Source organism: Lissotriton helveticus, chromosome 12 (genome assembly GCF_964261635.1).
Source record: "Lissotriton helveticus chromosome 12, aLisHel1.1, whole genome shotgun sequence".
In the NCBI taxonomy this organism is placed as follows: domain Eukaryota; kingdom Metazoa; phylum Chordata; class Amphibia; order Caudata; family Salamandridae; genus Lissotriton; species Lissotriton helveticus.
Window position 1 is genome coordinate 720,638,005 of NC_136073.1, and position 18,627 is coordinate 720,656,631.

Consider the following 18,627-nt stretch of genomic DNA (forward strand, 5'->3'; position numbering starts at 1 on the left):
ATCTATGGCATTCCTAGGAAATATACCATTAGATGATATATGTAAGGCAGCTACATGGTCTACACCCCACACATTTACAAAACACTATTGTGTAGATGTGCAGGCAAAACAGCAAGCTACTGTGGGCCAGACTGTACTCAAAACAGTATTTCAAACTACTGCAACAGATACAGGTGGTCGCCGCTAAGGGAGAAAACTGCTGTGCAATCGATACAATAGTGTGTGGTCTGCAGCCCATATGCCTCAAACGGAAAATGCTACTTACCAGTATGCATCTGTTCTTGGCCTGTAGGGCTGCAGAACTACACATGCCCACCCACCTCCCCGGCTACCTATATCTGTTCCAGTAATATCTTAATTAGATACACAATACATGGACATCCTAATCTATACTCATACAACTCCATCATTTGCTCAATGGCGTAAACAATATGAAGATGGAATCGATGCCGATGCGCACCACGATCTACGGGAGGAGTCATCCAACAGACAAAAACTCTTCTAAGACAAAAACAAAGTGTAATCATCCGGGCCCACCACCAGATGGTAATCTATGCAATAGTGTGTGGTTCTGCAGCCCTACATGCCAAGAACAGATGCATACTGGTAAGTAACATTTTCCTTTTGCTTTATTATACTCATACTACCTCCTATCACACTGCCTAAGGTTGGTTCTTTGTAACCTACAGGACGTTAATGAACATAGGACTTTGTTGCAACTTTCGTAGTCATTTTCTATACTTTCGTCTCTCACATTTGTATGAGTTTCATGTCATTGTAGGGGCCCAGACATTTTAAATACCTTGTGTGTCTTTGAACTCTCACCCATCAACCTAGTTGGTGGCATGCTTCAACATCCGGTTCCCACCTAAGATGCTGAATGCATCTTAGTTGTGCTGTGACGCGAACTTACAGCATAGCTGTTTTTGTTCTTGTGATGAGGTGAATTTGTGAGTAAAATTGTTAAAATTGCCTTCAGGATATCCGCTCTTGAGGGATACATTGTAATAATGGACTCCTGGGGTAAGAGTAGAACCAGTGGTTTATATGCTTATAGAAATTAGTGGTCTCTCACATCCTAGTGTTTGGACAACAATGTTCAGCCAATGGTGTGTGCAGAATGAGCCATAGTGGCTTTCTTCAGGACCAAGTTGTTTAGGGCCAGAATAGCGTAAATAGGGAACGCTTACTCACGAACGTATGCATATGTTATGCTTTTTCACCCTTCTTGTAATATCTTCAAAAGATCAAACACATTAGGACTGACATAATGCATCACAACATGGTAGAATTGTCGAGCATTGATGAAGATAATGTAGAGCTGGCGCAGAAGGCGTGTCATGCAACATTCACATCATGCATTTGGACAATTGCATCCTGCCATCCAAGCACAAGTATTGTCTTCAAAGTCTCATGCCATTTTGTAAAAGGTTATCTCTCATAACATTGCAGCGACTATAGGCGCTGCATCTCCCCGGGAACCATGTTGCCCTAGTTAGTAGCAACTCGAGAAGGTGACATATGACATATAAAAATATTGCCACCGTCCTTCTGGGTTTCCTTTCGTTGACACCGAATAGCATGCTGTATAGTGAGCAGCATGCACCTTCGTACTATAAAGGAAATTTCATAGAGCAGCAGTGTCATAGTTGATTACTTTTTTAGGTCAAAGCCCTTCTTACCAGCCCAAGGGAGGAATACACTTTCACATCTGATGTGTTCTATGTGGGAGTTACAGATATTACTGTATGAGAAGATATTACTGCTATATCATTGAAATCTACAGATCTTTTAGAAAATACAGCTTATGTCCTGATTAGGAATACATTATTTCAATATGTGTCAGTAACTACCCATGCAGGTATTGCAGGTTTCAAAACTTTTGATGCATGTAGTTCTGCACCCAGTCAGATGTGTGGCCGATCATGCATTCAAATAGTAATCTGTGTCTGTCCATTGTTAAATCATGAATAATCATCATTTGCCCAGATAAATATGATGTTAAGAGGTTGTTGGTGATTTGGCTGAGTTGAAAGGAAGTTCAGAATGACCCCCTATCCACTAGTGACGTTGTTGTGATATCCTCAATCCAGATTCCTTGAAGGCCATTGGCACGATGGCCATAAGCTTCAACCCTGGCAGACTCTGCCCACTGGAAGCTTGTGGAGAAGATAGGGAGCAGTTTAGTTTGAATAGGGGAATTGCAACTCACCCTGTTAACAGTTAGCAAACATTAATAAGCAGTATGCATAGAACGTAGTTAAGTTCCAAAGTGTAATGTTCTGATTAATCATTTTGTGGTAAACATTGATTTGTAGCTCAATTTTGTCAATTTTTTGTTTCCATTCCTCATTTTAGGTACTTATTTTTTTCTGATATTTTAATTAGATGTATTCTATTTGGAAGATCAAGCTCAGTTGACCTTCAGCTGTATCATGAAAAGTAATGTGCTAGATATGTGGATCCCTCAGATGTCTGAAATACAAACATGCTTTGGGGGCCAGGGAGATGATAGTTCTCTCTACCATGGATGTCAAATGCTTTTTATGAATCTTTGTTTTCTAGCCTTTACACATTTTAAGTTGGACTTGAAATTGGTTTGCACATATTTAAGATCAGTTGCCGGATATATTTGTGATCTTGCATTATGGGCCCACATGGAGTTATTTTTAAGCTTTATTTGTATTCCAGTTGTGCTTAGTTTATATCAAGCAATTACTTTTCACTTCTCGCTAAGATGCACAATGTTTGCACTTGCTGTTTTTGTATCAATTCTGCATTAGGGTGCTGGATGTGTATGTTTAGTTTTTACATTGCACCTAAAAAAACATACAAAGTAATTGCTGTATGTAGTTTGATTTTTATGTTGTAAGACATTAACCCTTGGTCTGTTTGGTAAATCTGTTTTTAAAAGAATGCTTTGGTACATTTCCATAGAATGTAATCCACTAAAACACTTGGGTGGGCAGAAAACTTTGAGCATGACAGTGGAAAGCATTTGCTGATTATCTGATTTATGACATGTTTTTGGGATCTCATGTAGTTTGATGGGTCTGCTGGTGAGGAGATAAAGCAGGAAGCTGCAAAGTTTTGCTGTTTTCAGTCTTTTGCCCTGGAGTTGATCAAAACCAAACAACGGAAGGAGCCCCGGTTTAACCTATTCATGCAGGTATGTCTTTATGCTTATAGTCCCTTTCTTGACCAACAGAATATCTGTTTGAATCAGTGAATTTTGTTCAGGGTTCGAAAGGTCTTTGGCTAAGATAAGAAGTGATTATATCCTGGAGGCCTTTTGTTTACTTTAGTATTTGAGGTCCGAAATAAATGTAAAGTTTCTTCTTTGATGCATACTTTTTCGGCATTAGATCATTCATGGATCCAAGCAATTGTGATAGTTTTAACATACCTGCATTTCTTTATTTTGGGTGACCACAATTCCGCCAATGAAATAAAAATGATTCAGCACTGCCCTAGGAGGCTATTTCCAAAATCTTTTCTGCACATTTTATGACAAGAGTCCGTGAAGTCCTATTTGCTTATTTTAGAGCATTATGTTAACCCATAAAGACAACGCAGTTTGGTTTATATATATTTTCGAAGAAGGCCACCATTCTTTAAGAAATTACAAGAGAAGTTACAGTGGGGCCGTGGTAGTATAAGCAATGGTATTGATCACAGCGGTGGTTGATTATGTTATCAGATTGAGGGGAATCATTTGGGTCTTGAAAAAGGTGGTCCATACTGGGCTGATACCACCGAAACGCGTTGACGCTTGGAACAGACCAAATTATGTGGACATATTGACATGATGGAAAGAAATGTATGTATACATGTTAATGGTAATCTTGACAACAAATTGGTCATGAACAAGACACATTAAGTGATTGTCGTAGCTGTCCTTTATTTTTTTTTCTCTCTTCTGTTTCTCTTCTTCCTTATATTTCCCTCCATTTTTTATTCAGTGCGTTTTTTTCTAAGTACTTTCATGAATTTTGAGTGAAATTTTTAATGTTACTGCATTGAATAATAATGTTTTAATGTCATGATATAATGGAGTATTGAATTTACGATTTGTTGGTTATTTTTAATGTATGAAATTTTAAACTTTTTATTGAATTTACGGCTGCTTCTAAATAATAAATACATCTTTTCAAATATAGGTTTTCTATATGGTTTGTGAATATTATCAGGGTTGAGGTTTCTGAATAATTGGGTTTGAGATTGAATGTGGAGGTACGGATGCCCTAAAGGAAATCCTTTTTTGACACATGGATGTGTGACATGCCATGTTTTCACTTTTGTTTACACCATGACACGCAGTCTGCATGGACACCTTGCATGTGCCTGGTGAGGGTTCTCTTAATGTGGCACAATTTGTGCTGCTACCCTTCGGGATCATCTTTAGTACCTTGAGCCCTAGGTACCAGGGGTACCATTTACTAGGGGCTTACAGAGGCTGCTAAAGGTTTTGCCAATTGTGTGTACAGTTGTACAGTTTTGGGAAAGAACCCTGGCACTGAGGACCTGGTTAGCAGGAAACAAGTGTACTTCCAGTCGCAATCACTTCAGTTACCAGTCAAAAAGTTGGGGTCACCATGTCAAAAGGGCTACTTTCATACAGGGGCTTTTCATGTTGCTAGCAATAGGCCCACCCACACAAGTGTGATATTGATTTTATCAGGAATAGTATGGGAGTATTAAATAGTGTAGTACTAATTATTATCAATTGAATTACTCTCCAATTGTTGGCTGCTAAATGTATGCCAGCGTTCAAGAAAGAACACATTTTGCAAATACCGACTTAATCACATTGTAGTATGGGTACCCCCAAAGTAAAAGGTGGACAAATTACCACTAAACCTCAGCTCAGTTTTATTTTATACTCTTTTTTTTTTCATTCATTAGATTTTAGAATGTTAATTGAAGCATAGTTCGTACACAACTTATTAGAACCTGCAGCTGACACATCGGCTCAAGAAAGCATGTTTTTGGACAACCAACAAATGCTGTATATTCCTGCATACGTAAAGTTACGTTACTTTTGTAACTCGGCTTCTGGGTAGAAAATTGAAGATGTAAAGTCACCTGTTTGTGTTACTTCTCTTGTTTTTTACATTGTTTTATTTCAATGATTAGTTTATTTAGAAAAAGAGTGAGCAATCTAGGTAAATTACTCTTGCTGAATTCCAAATTGTACCGAAAGAAAGGGGCAGACCAGAGGAATTCCTAGAGGGGCTAATCCTCCTAACTACGTAAATATGAAAAATAGAAGGCCTGCACCGAACTTGAAAACAAAAGTGACACCTCTCAGAGTTTGCAAAAGCCCACTGCTTTTTTAGGTCTCGCCAAGGCAGTGCCCATGCGCTGCTCTAGGAGGGCCTTTAGCCATCGGTCTTCACTTTTCAAGCCTGCACGCGTGCTTGTTGTGGCATCCACCTTGCGGGAGCGAGCAGCAGCGCGGGCACGTTAATTACAAACATATGGCTGCTGCTCGCTCCCGCAAGGTGGATGACGCCACAAGCACAAGTGCAGTGCTTGAAAAGTGAAGACCGCTGATCGCGATGCTGCTTGCGTGTGGCATCACTCGCCTGAATGTTGATGTAAGCCTCTGCCTGCACTCCCGGGCTAATCTCTTCGGCATCTTCGTAATGAGGAAGCACCCGCCGTTGCTCCGCAGGCGTTACTAATAGCTTTTGCCGGGACGATTGACGCATCAAGTGTGCGCTTTGCATGTTGCAATAGGTCGTGGGCACAAGCGTGCGTAGGGGCCATTCCCAGGCTTGTTCTTTTGTTTAGCAAAGCGTATGCTTTTAGATTATCAACACGGGCGCCGGCTTTATTAGTCAAAGGCCCTAACCTGACAGTAAGTAATTCTGCTTCTGCAATGCTTTTTTTCTTGTCAAAATAGAGACAATACATGGGAATTATTCTGTTTAAATAAATATACATTACGCTGTTGCATGTTTGACGTGAAATCATTGCTAACTTTTAATATTAGTTTTACATGCTATTTTTGTTTAGAGGGTCATGTACTTAATGCGTAGATTTTACTGTGTACCTTCTGTGAGTCCAAATGTTTCTGAAGGGTTTTTTTTGTATTGTGGTATTGATGAGTAGGTAATGGCACACAACCTGTAGCAGCATTGAATGTTATATCATCAGCATGAACGTACATGTATTTTAAATTGTTACGTTTTTAAACATCAACTGGGGCAATTTGCTAAATGTAATTAATGTGCTGCTTATATACTGTAATGTCTATAATAACTGACATTCAAAAACAGGAGTTAAAAATCACAGTTTAACACTGCACAAACCAGCTCTCTTATTTTCTCTGCTGTGTTGTTCATTGGGCCGAATAAGTTACATTTTGAGTAAACAACTGACATTTTTATAGTTACTGGTTTATTTTTCCTCTTACATGCTGTTTTGCATATCTGCCATATTTAAGCTCAGCTTACACACTTCCCCCGTATCCGCTAAATGCAGGGTTCAGGGGTGCCTGTCATATTGAATTGATGATTTGAATGATATGCACTTGTTGAAGAACTGCAAAATACATGCTAACTTCACGTTACATTTATTTTACCATGCCAGTAAATCAGACAATGCTTAGTGATACATGTGTGTGTTAAGCTTACTCTTTTTTTAATGTCCAGGAAGGGCCGTAAAGGTGATGCCTTTACCTAAACAGGGCCAAATTCAACATCTTACTTAGCAGCGTAAATGTTTCACATTTGCCGACATGCTCAATGAATTTAGGTGTCTAATTTAGCGAGCATTCGATTTTCACTGTCCTGTCCAGTTTGTCGTGTCACTCATAACCGTGCTGAATTTTTAGTTATAGTCATTGGACCTCTTGTGGTGACATCGCCTTCACTTGTGGCTTAATATTTATTTTGACACTAGTGGCCTTATAGAATAAAAACACAAGTTTCAAACTTTTGGTGACACACAGGAACTATGAAATACATTGAAAATCGAACAGACTGTTGTACAATTCGCTGAGAAAAGCAACAATGGTTATTTCATTTTATAGTGGTACGCCACATGCATTAGATGGTTTTCTAATTGCAGAAGTAACAGCCCCTTTTGTATGATTACCCCAATAATCAAAAGTCTTACTAACTAGCATGTTATACATCCAGACAGCTCGTGCCCCTCAGTAAACGGTGCACAAAGATCTTTGGAATCAATGCGCTCCCCATGCAGCATGCGCCTGCACATTGCTCTTCTTTGGACAGGATGTCTATGTCTGTATATTATTAAAACAAAAATGACAGCCGCCAAGATGTCAGTTGGTCAAGAATGGATAAATAACTATTTGCAATGCAATAGGTCTCGTATTTGCGAGATTTTGAGCTATTGGCATTCTAAATGACAATGCCTTTTATATATGTGTTTAAATAACCTGCAGTAATAAAAGGCATTGTCATTTACAATACCAATAGGTAAAAGTTTCAAAAATGCGAGACCTATTGCATTGCATGTTGCAATTGTTGCATGTTGCATGCTATGTAAAGAACACAAATAACTCTGCATGACCTTGACTTTCGTGTTACCGGTCATTAGGGCCCCTTGTTTCTTATTTACTTTTAAAATGAGCATTGGCAAAACCAATTGTTCTGCCTCAACAAGCCACGCGATTACATACAACAAGCATTGACGTAGCCAATAGGTCTCGCCTTTGGGACTTTATAAGTGTTTAGTTATCCAGCACAATATCCTTGGTGCAACAACATCAACTGTTGCATGGCTAACCACTTATAAGGTCCCAAAGGCGAGGCCTATTGGCTATGCCAATGCTTGCTTTAGTGTAACCCTCACCTACTAGGGTTTCTCCTTGGTAACATCAGGGGTGGGGAATTCCTATCTCCCGACGCCCGAGACATCTAGATTTCTTAGGAGGGCAAGAGGTTTTAATTAGCAGTTTGTCCAAAGGACAAGTAGACAGTTTAATGGTGCTGGGGCCCGCACTTTAATTTTCCCCAGAGCAGAACAACAGAGATAAAGCAGAGCTCAAAGTTGCAGCCAGCTCCATAAGCTTGTGTGGCCCCCAGGACCGCCCCTGTTCCTTTTTTATTTTCTTTGAGCATGAGACAAACATCGTGCTTCTGCAGCTCCAGAACACTCGCAGCACTGTCATGTAAGAGGCTGCCTTATCTGCCTCTTGGCCCCTTGCTCTGACTTGAACTCTATGACCCCTGCGTTTTAATCTCTGCTCCACTCTTGGGCCTCATACGGCCCCAAGAGCAGTGCTTTCCCTTCTCGTGCACCTCGTGCCCCTCCTTCTTTCCACTTTGCCTTTCCTGTACACTTTATGTTTCACCCGGTGCCTAAACCTGCTAACACCGGCCTCTCTGACAGCCCGGACCTGCCCCCCTTGGCCTCTCGTTTTCTCAGTCATTCAGGGCTTACATTAAAGTTCATAAGTTTCTCCATGAGGCTTTCATGCAGTCCTAAGGCCACCCTCATTTCTGTCTTAGCACTAGGCCTCTCATCTCACTTTGTGCATACACCAGGGGCATTTTGAACACACTGCCATAGCAATACAGCAGCTGTGGAGTTCTTGATGGGCCTCTTCAGTTTGCAGGTCTGCACACAAAGGCCCATAATGAATTTGAAAGGGGTGGGTGGATGAGTGATAGGGTGGATGAATAGATGCATGGAAGAGTAAGTGAGAGGGTGGATGCATGGATGAATAAGTGAAAGGGTGGATGGGTAGATGCATTTATGAATGAGTGAAAGGTTGGATGGATAGGTGCATGGATGAATGGGTGGAGTGAAAGGGTGGATGGATAGATGCATGAATGAATGAGTGAAATGATGGATGTAAGGAAGGATGGGTGAAAGAATGGATGGGCAAAGGTGAAAGGATGGATGGCTGAGTGGATGGATGGGGTGAAAGTGGATGGATGGGGTGAAAGTGGATGGATGAGTGAAAGGATGGATGGCTGAATGAAAGGGGGATTAATGGGTGAGAGATAGAGTAGATGAATGGATGGATGGCTGGGTGGGTGGATGAATCGGTGGGTGGGTAGGTGGCTAGCTGGGTGGAAGGGTGGATGGATGGGTGGATAGTTGAGTGTAAAGATGGATGGAGGGATTAGTGAAAGGGTGGATGGATATATGAGCGAAATGGAAGATGGATGGGGTAAAAGGGTGGATGGATGAGCTAAAGCATAAATGGAGGAAGTGAAAGGGTGGAAGGATATACGAGTGAAAAGGAGGATGCATGTATGAGCAAAAGGATGGATGGAGGGATGAGTGAAAGGGTGGATGAATATGAGCGAAAAGGAGGATGGATGGGGTGAAAGGATGGATGGATGGATGAGCAAAAGGATGGATGAGTGAAAGGAAGGCGGGATGGATGAGTTTGATAGATAGGTTTGGAGATGGAAGGATAGGTATGAACAGGGGCTTCGTGAACACCCCACTTTAGCAGCTACTGTAGAGGTGGAGCTCTTGATGGGCCTCTTCTGTCTGCAGCTCGACAGACAAAGGCTCATAATTAATGTGAAAGGGTGGGTGTGAGTGAAAGGATGGATGAATGTGTGGGTGAAAGGATGAGTAAGTGTAAGTGTTGCTGGCTAAATGCATGGATGAATATGTGACGGGGATGGTTGAGTGACGGGGATAGTGGCTGGACAAAGGATGTTATAATGAAGGAAAAGCTGAATGGATGGATGGGTTACAGGGTGTATGGATTAGGGAGCGAAACGATGGATGAGTGTAAAGGATACATGGATGAGTGGAAGGATGGATTGATGGATTGGTAGGTTGGGTGGATGGATGAGTGAAGGGGTGACTGGATGAGTGAAAGGATGGATAAGTGAAAGGATGGATGGATGGATGGAGGGAAAGGGTGACTGTATGGTTGAGCGAAAGGATGGACAGATGGCTGAAATTGTTAGGTTTGCAGATGGATGGGTGGGTTTGGATATTGAGGAGCGGATGGACTGACAAATCAACCGATGGACGAACATATTGGTGAAAGGCTAATGGATGAAAGAATGAATGGATGACCATGTAAAGATGAAATGCTAGATATCAGTGGGTGAAAGGATGAATGGATGGATGCTTAGGTGGAAGAGACAGAGCAATTCTAGAGAGGACTCCAGTGACACTTTTCGCTTGCTTGGTGGCATAAGAGCTTTGGATCAAAGTGGGGGGTATTTCAATTTTCTGGTTACTCACTTGGCCTGCACTATGCTCCTTCCTCTACCTAGGGATTATCAGGTAGGTGTGGTGCTGTTCGCCAGCACGTTCTTACTAGACAGCCAGTATTTGGTCTCATAAAGGCCTCATTGCCATAGAAATTCCTGGTACTGAACAAAACTACTTTGTAAAAGAGCAGAATGTTGTCACACACAATGAAGCCAGCCGATAGATAGGATGAGAAAGCATTTAAATAAAAACAAAAAGTCTTGGTTAACTCAGATTAAATTAGGGGCTCAAATGTTAAAGAAAGTCACTAAAGTGCACCCAGGATATATGTCCTTATATTAATGCAGATTTACGTTTTTCATGAATTCACATGAATTTCCTTAAGTAGGCCAGGAAACCGTAATTCTAGAAAATTTGCGAATTGCATTTTAGCATGAGCAAAGATGAATGTACCCCAGTGGAAATCTGAGTGTTTACAAGTCAACTTTTTCTCGAACCATATTTTCCCAGCCCTGGAAGAAACTTTACTTCTGCTGTTGTCAGGGGTAGTAAATTTCCAACCTTTCTCCGTATGGGAAAAGATTAGAGAAAAGCTAGTGAAAACCCCCAAAAGTCAAATCCTTTTATAGTATTAGCCTGACATTAACCAGAGAGGCTACTATCAGAGCTCTTCTATATTGAGATGGCTGCTATTATTTTACGGCGCACTATGTGGCACCAAAGGGACAAGTGGATTTTGTTACAGGACAAGTAGATTTATGAAGGTACTTGTCCCTTGGACAAGTACATATTTCATTAAATTCCACACCCCTGTAACATACTCCATCATAGATAGGGTTCTTTCCGTTCTGCTGCGGAACGATGCGTACTACTACCAGTGAGAGGTACGGGAGCACTTGAGTGGTGAATACCCAATGAATGATGGGAGTAGGAGGCGTTGGAGGTGCACAATTAAAAATACCTGCCTGATAGGGAAACTGTGTTTTATTCCTCCATTCAAGCAGTATGATTAACAAGCATTGGCATAGCCAATGGGTCTTGCATTTGGGACCTTTTAAGTGTTTAGCCATGCAACAGTTGTTGTTGCACCAAGGATATTGTGCTCCATAACTAAATACTTATAACGTCCCAAAAACGAGACCTATTGGCTATGCCAATGCTTGTTAGTTCGTGGTTTGAGCCACGCCTTCATTACATATGCCGCTCATGTTGGATACCTCATGTCTTTAGCTACGTCCTTCTTTAAAACGTCTTAAGCACTGAGTTGAAGCAGATAATGTCATGCTGATAAAACAGTTTAAACAACATTTGAATGTAATTATTCTTGCTGCACGTCTAGACTTTAACTCGAAATTAAAACATTACGACACGCAGAGTATTTACCTTGATACCAGGCGAAAAGGTTGTGACCGGCACTAAAGTGAATCAGCGTTCTGTCTGTTGAGGCTACTACACGTCATTACTTAGTGCTTCTAATGAACTTACAAACTTATTTCACGCATGCACACTAAACATTATTGTATGTCCCTGTTGGCCGGCACTAAGGTAAGGATGGAGCAACTACACTGCCCCCAAGTTTTCGAGGTCTTTAAGTTATCCAGTACTAGTATTCCTAAACGCATTTCTTCTAAAGCTCTACGGTTTTCGGTAGAAGCCTAGAAATACAAGCACCCCCGGTACTTCCTACAGTTAAACAAGTCCGTCCGTGAAGCAGGGGGCGGGGAGCGAGCCTGCTTAGAGGAGAAAAACAGATGGCCTGAGAAGAGTCCGAGAAGAGAGAGCAAGAGGAGAAATAATCAAGGGAACAGAGAGTCAATGAAGGGGAATGAAAGAGAGAAAGAGAAATAAGGTGATAGAGAGAGTAAATAAAGGGTCAAAAAAACCAGAGAGAGAGGGAGAGAGAGAATGAAGGGGTAGCAAAAAGAGAGCGAGAAGATGCAATAAACAAGAGCGGCCGGGAAACTGAAAGTACGGCCGGCCAGCCATGAATAATTAGGGGAGGAGAAGCCGCAGAGCGCACGCTGGGAGAAGCCCTTTGATGTGGTGGCGGCCGTGAAAAAATGCAATTAGGAGGGAGGGAGGCCGATGCGCGTGCTTGTTTGGTCACGTGATTCACGTGAACTCGAAGAAAACCGCACGAAAAAACCTTTGGTTTCACGAGGATTTTAAGCACTTGAATTCTCTCCATTTCCCATTCCTTCGGAATGGAAAAGGCGAGACCTAAAAAGGGCAGGAAATACAGAACACAGTTTTTATGCGCCAGGTTTCTGTATGATCCAGTTCCAAATTGTCTACTTTTCAGAAAAGTATAGTTTTCCATGTTCACACATGGGTTTCAATCTGTTTCCTTCACTCACGTCAAGAAAGTAGAAACAAAGAACAAAAACTGAAAGATTTTCTGCATTTCGTAAAAATGGAAAAACTGTGTTTAAAACCTGACAGCTGGATACATAGGGATGCTAGCAGAGCAAACCTTTTGATGCCATTTTTAGAAGAAAAAGCATACGCTTTTTTGCAAAGCACTGTTCTCCCAGTTTTTCAAAACAAACCTTAAGTTAGGTTATTTTCTTAGTTTAGCTTGGCGGATACTACACAGCCTGGTTGCCTTTTGGATTTCCAAAATGTGGCAAAGAAACACGAATTTGGCTTGGATCCCCTTTGTAGAAAAAAAGTTATGGAGGCTTATGCGCAAAGTGCCCCAAACAGTAATTCAGGACTGGAGCTATGAGTGACCTCAGTAGGTAAAGATTGAAGCTTCTGGATGTGGTTATTGAACTAGGGCAGTGGTCTTAACCTTTTGACTTCTGTGAACCCCCACTGAGCCACTGCTGGATACCTTGAACCTGGCATAAGCAATTTTGATGGGTTGAACATCAAAACAATACAGACATTCAACAAACTAATACACAGATGATGAAATATTTCATTTAATGCACAAATGAATATAAAAAATACACATTTTGATTTTAATGAGAAAAATTTGACTTTTTTAAATTCAACTGAGGCCACCCATCTTCCATACATTCTGTTTGATACATTTACACTGTAATTGTGAATCATACTGTGGACACAAACTTACTTTTTTGCCTCCAATTTCAAATTCCTTTACTTTTACGGAACATTTTACATTTTTCACTTTTACATTTTGCATCTTTATTTATGACTTTATTAATCTGTTAATATTTAGTCAGTCAGTCAATTTAGCTTTATTCGATTTTGTTTAAAAACCATAAAAGCATACATGTTAAAAAATAAAAAGAAAATAAAACATTCTTGACAAAAATTTCATACAAAATGCATAGAATGACAGGAGGATAAAACATTTGTATATGCTGCATCAATAAATTCTATTCTTTAGCAGTCATTGTTTCCCATGCCCATGTCCAGAGTACATTTTTTCGGGATGATTAAGGTCGGGAAAGCCATGGCCACCGAGTACACGGGTAATTCTGCCCTTCGGATGAACTGACTCGGCCCTTGGTTTTAGGCGGGTGGTATATGCCATACTTGGGTAAAAGTCACGAAGATCCCAGACAGATATAGGGCCAACACCTTCACGGGGGTACGAAGTTCGCATGTAGGGAACGACTAAACTGCTTCTAAATTTAATTGGAACAAGATCACCATCAATGTCTTTTTTAAGGGGACCTAGCCAGCCCACCCTTCTAACGGCCATGATGGTACCGTCCAATCCTAAGGGCAGGGGCCTGTTTTTAGTTAGCCAGTGCGTGGTTTTGTTACGTAAATCTTCGTCCCGCTCAATGTTCCCACGTTTGAGTGCTGGGACTCCCGCAAGAACACACACAAAGGGTGCAGCCTCCGGGGGTAACTGTATGTGTGCTGTATTATTTGGCTCTACTCTTGTAGCTGTATGTTGTGTAGGGCCGGATTTGGGGTTAGCTTTAGGGGCATTGGAGGGTAAATGAATAGGGACTACATGGTGAGGTTGATTGTTACTGGTTGTAGCAGATGGATTGGGACAAGTTGGTGCTAAAGGTTTATCGGCACATAATTGGTTGGACTTAATACATTTCTCTATGCCCAGCAACCTATCCTCTAGGGTGGAAATCTTGGCAATCAATGGAGAAATAAGTGAACCGACCATTTGTTCAATCTGAGACAAAAGATTTGAGTTAAAGGTTGTTACCAATTGGTCCATTTTTTCTTCCAGTTTTAGAAAGGGATTAGTTGGAATTAGTGGAGAGCTAAAAGACAATTTTTGTTGTTTTAGTTTGTTCCCTGTAAGGTCAAGCCCATCCCTCTTCCTTTTGCTAGTTTCGGACTGAGGGTTAACTGTGGATGGTGTATTAACGTTTTGGGTTTTTGGAGGATGTGCCAGAGGACTTGGGATTGGTGTTGACATAACAGGGCAAGGTGAGAGAATTTTAGTGTCATTTCTCGGTACCACAGTGGCATAACTAGTTTTGCAAAGAGAATTTAGCTCGTCCAACAACGAGAGTTGCACTATACCATTAATTGGATCTAGCGACTGATTAGTGAGTATGCTAGTCATTGCAGATACGTTCGTTAGGGTAGTAGGTGGAGATGGCATACAAAGAACTTGTGACCCTGGGAGCAACCCTCTATGGCTGATGGGTTTATTGGTCATTCCCTTGTGAGACATAGTAAAATATGCAACGTTAGACTCTAACAAGGCTGCAGTAAAAAATCAGAAAGTGTAGGAGCAATTAGCAACTTAGGTCCAATGGCCAATCTCTTGCCGGAATGTCAGGTAGATCTACCAGTTATTACCTTGGCAGTGTATTAGGGTCAAAGGGGCTGGCCCCGTCCCGTCCTCCTCGTGCCTCTGAGGGCCACAGAGGGCCAGCCCTTTGCCCGGGCTTAGCCCGACGCCGCCCGCGCGCGTCCCGAGGCTCCCAGGTGTATTTGAGCGCCACCGGGCGCCTGGACAACGTAGGCGGCGTCCTGGCCGCAAGATCGACCGGGTAATGTAGTCCCTTGGTCCCGGAGTAGGCGGGAGGGGTCAGGAGCACGGACTGCCTGGTGGTCCGGGCGGCAGAACGCAGTTTGCGGGAGCAGCGTCCTGCAGGTGAGTGCCCCCAAAGACTCTGGCAATATCCCCGCTTCGCCGGGGCTCCCAGGTGTATTTGAGCGCCACCGGGCGCCTGGACAACGTAGGCGGCGTCCTGGCCGCAAGATCAACCGGGTAATGTAGTCCCTTGGTCCCGGAGTAGGCGGGAGGGGTCAGGAGCAGGAGCACGAGCACGGACTGCCTGGTGGTCCGGGCGGCAGAACGCAGTTTGCGGGAGCAGCGTCCTGCAGGTGAGTGCCCCCAAAGATTCTGGCAATATCCCCGCTTCGCCGGGGCTCCCAGGTGTATTTGAGCGCCACCGGGCGCCTGGACAACGTAGGCGGCGTCCTGGCCGCAAGATCAACCGGGTAATGTAGTCCCTTGGTCCCGGAGTAGGCGGGAGGGGTCAGGAGCAGGAGCACGGACTGCCTGGTGGTCCGGGGGGCAGAACGCAGTTTGCGGGAGCAGCGTCCTGCTGGTGAGTGCCCCCAAAGACTCTGGCAATATCCCCACTTCGCCGTGGCTCCCAGGTGTATTTGAGCGCCACCGGGCGCCTGGACAACGTAGGCGGCGTCCTGGCCGCAAGATCAACCGGGTAATGTAGTCCCTTGGTCCCGGAGTAGGTGGGAGGGGTCAGGAGCAGGAGCACGGACTGCCTGGTGGTCCGGGCGGCAGAACGCAGTTTGCGGGAGCAGCGTCCTGCAGGTGAGTGCCCCCAAAGACTCTGGCAATATCCCCGCTTCGCCGGGGCTCCCAGGTGTATTTGAGCGCCACCGGGCGCCTGGACAACGTAGGCGGCGTCCTGGCCGCAAGATCAACCGGGTAATGTAGTCCCTTGGTCCCGGAGTAGGCGGGAGGGGTCAGGAGCAGGAGCACGGACTGCCTGGTGGTCCGGGCGGCAGAACGCAGTTTGCAGGAGCAGCGTCCTGCAGGTGAGTGCCCCCAAAGACTCTGGCAATATCCCCAATGTTATTATTTAATTTTCTTAGCAGCCGCAGACCCAAGAGTAGGTGTCGCGAACCCTCTCTGGTTCCTGAACCTCAGTTTAAGAATTATTAAACTAGGGCATGCATGTGCCCATGTATGGGGCCTGGTAACATTGTAACAACACAAGTATTTTGATTTTTCCAACTTTGCATATGCACAATTCTTAACCATTAAATCTAACTAATGTAAATGAACATGCAGGCAATATTACTTTCCTTCAGCTTTGGAACATTAAGATAAACCTGTTCATGCAACCTCTCCAAACCTGGGGTTGTGTTCTGTTGCACAGCTTCCTTAGATAGATGCCTGAGTGCATTGCTTTTAAACATCATGTTTTAAATACCTGTTCAGCACAAGGTTAATGAAATAAAGAATTGTTGTTTGTAACACAAAGTGAACTGATATATTAGGTGAAGCAATTAAATGCCATAAAGAGGCAAAAGTGGCCTCACCACTCCTTCCATAGGTGCCATTAAAAATAGAAGGATTCCAGTACTTTTAACCTCTTTGCACCATCTGAACCACAAATGTTGATAGTATGAATCCAGAATGAGTTTAGTTGTCATCTTCCCAGAAGTAATGTCTGTCTTACCAACTTCTTGAGGCAGGTCTTCTTCCTCCTCTGCCATTTTAGTAGTGATTTTGTTCATTCAGGCATCTCAGACCTGGGCAGATGTTCCTAATTGCCCTCATGCAAGGCTGGTAGCTCTGGTTCTCTGACCATATTATCTTGACCAAGTCCAAATATTTCTATCTTCCTCTGGAAGTTAACATGGTCTCATTGTGAATTCTAGTCTGTGGTCTCCACTCTCTCCTTTGCACTGAAAGGTTGTGACTCTGGCTTTTTATTTCTAAAATTTCTTTAAGCATTTGATCGTGTTTCTCAAGTAATCAATTTGCTTGTGAATGCATTATCTCCAAGATTTCTCTTAAACCTGTTTGAGTGCATCTACAGCAACTCTTTAATTCTGCAAAGATTCAGGATCCCGATCTCAATCTGGAAGAGACTATTAGTTATGGATTCCTCACCTTAGAATTACCCTCAGGCGTCAGACTGGATCCGGAGAATTTGTCTTCAGCAGTACCCCTGTGTGTCGGTAGGTGGTGATGGTCGACTCCGCGTTCGTTGTTGGCGTCGTGGAAGCCGGAAAGACATTGGGATATCTACTTAGATGCCGCCCCTGTGCGCTGGCGTTAGTTCTTTATTTTTATATGCCAGCCAGCGCAGATCCAGAGACAGCAGTACCTCGAGTCACTTTTTGACTCTCTTTTTGCAACTTCTTGAGTCGTCCGACTCCTGGTGCACGTAGGGAAGTCCCGTCCTTGAACCGGCTTCAAGGCTTGCGACTCTTGTCGGTTACGGACCTGCACCTCGTGTTCCTTTGGTGTTTGGAGCGCGACCACGACCTGAAGTCGTGCTCCGACTGCCGGGCCATGAACCCGAAGTCTTTGCGGGAGCAGTCCCGAAAGCTTCTCGAGAACTGGCAGACCACTCCGCGGTGCTCGAGGTCCCAGTCGAGAGGGAGGTCGCAGAGCGACCACCACCACTCATCATCGAAGTCTTCATCTAAGGGTAAGTTGAAGCACAAAAAGAAGGCGAAGAAACATCATCGTTTTTCGCGTACCCCTGTTAGTTGGCCGGCGCGGGTCGCGGAAGGTAGTCGTCCAGCTCCGCCCGCAGAGCCTGTTGGGTCGACCCGAGCCTCTCTCCCTTTCCGGGACCCGGGGCAACCCCTGCCCAACTTCGTAGTTTATATGAAGCCCTCCACTCGATCTTTGGGCAGCCTGACTGCCGGCGCCCCTTCGGGGCCCCCGGACTCGGGTGAGGGTTCTAGGCCTTTGATACCGGCTGCTTCCGCGCCGCAGGGTCCCCAGAGATCCAGGCCTCGATCCGGATCTGCACCAGTCGACCTCGTGACACCTCCTCCGGCACCGAATCCAGTGGCGACACGTCTGCCCCCGCCGACACCGGTTGTGTCCCCAGCCGGCGTCGGCCCGGCCTCCCCCTCGAGGTGGACACGGAGCCAGACCGATGCCGCCTGAAGTCGGGGACTGGTGCCAACTGGTACTTTTGTACCCCTGTTCCCCTCTGGTGTTCCCTATCTCCTTGAGTGGGTACCAGAGGAGGGTGAGGAGGACTGGGAGGGGTCTGTGGACCCTTTTGCAGACCAGTTGGAGGAACCTGACTGGAGAGAGGAGTTGGTTGAGGCCAGTGGTCTGGACACCTCTCCAGACCCTGGCATGCTATCTCCCCCCTTCCATGGATATGGAGCAGAGTGCATTGTATACAATGGTGTAGCGTAGGGTGGCTGAGGCCTTAAACCTCGAGCTTCCTACGGTGGCGGTCAGGACTAACATCCTGACCGAGGTGCTTTAGCCGGCAGCGGCCTCTTCGGAGCCCCTGCTGCTGTTCAATGAGGCCCTCACGGACATCATTTTGG

At 44.0% G+C, this 18,627-nt stretch overlaps 1 protein-coding gene across 3 annotated transcripts in view; it reads left to right on the forward strand.

Moving 5' to 3' along the window:
* ARHGEF11 (Rho guanine nucleotide exchange factor 11) overlaps positions 1–18,627 on the forward strand; it is an 883,046-nt gene that overhangs the window by 630,349 nt on the left and 234,070 nt on the right. For all 3 annotated transcript variants that reach the window (XM_078670282.1, XM_078670280.1, XM_078670281.1), the window contains one exon: positions 3,044–3,169. In XM_078670282.1, coding sequence (XP_078526408.1) covers positions 3,044–3,169 — 126 coding nt within the window. The remainder of the gene's footprint in view (positions 1–3,043; positions 3,170–18,627) is intronic.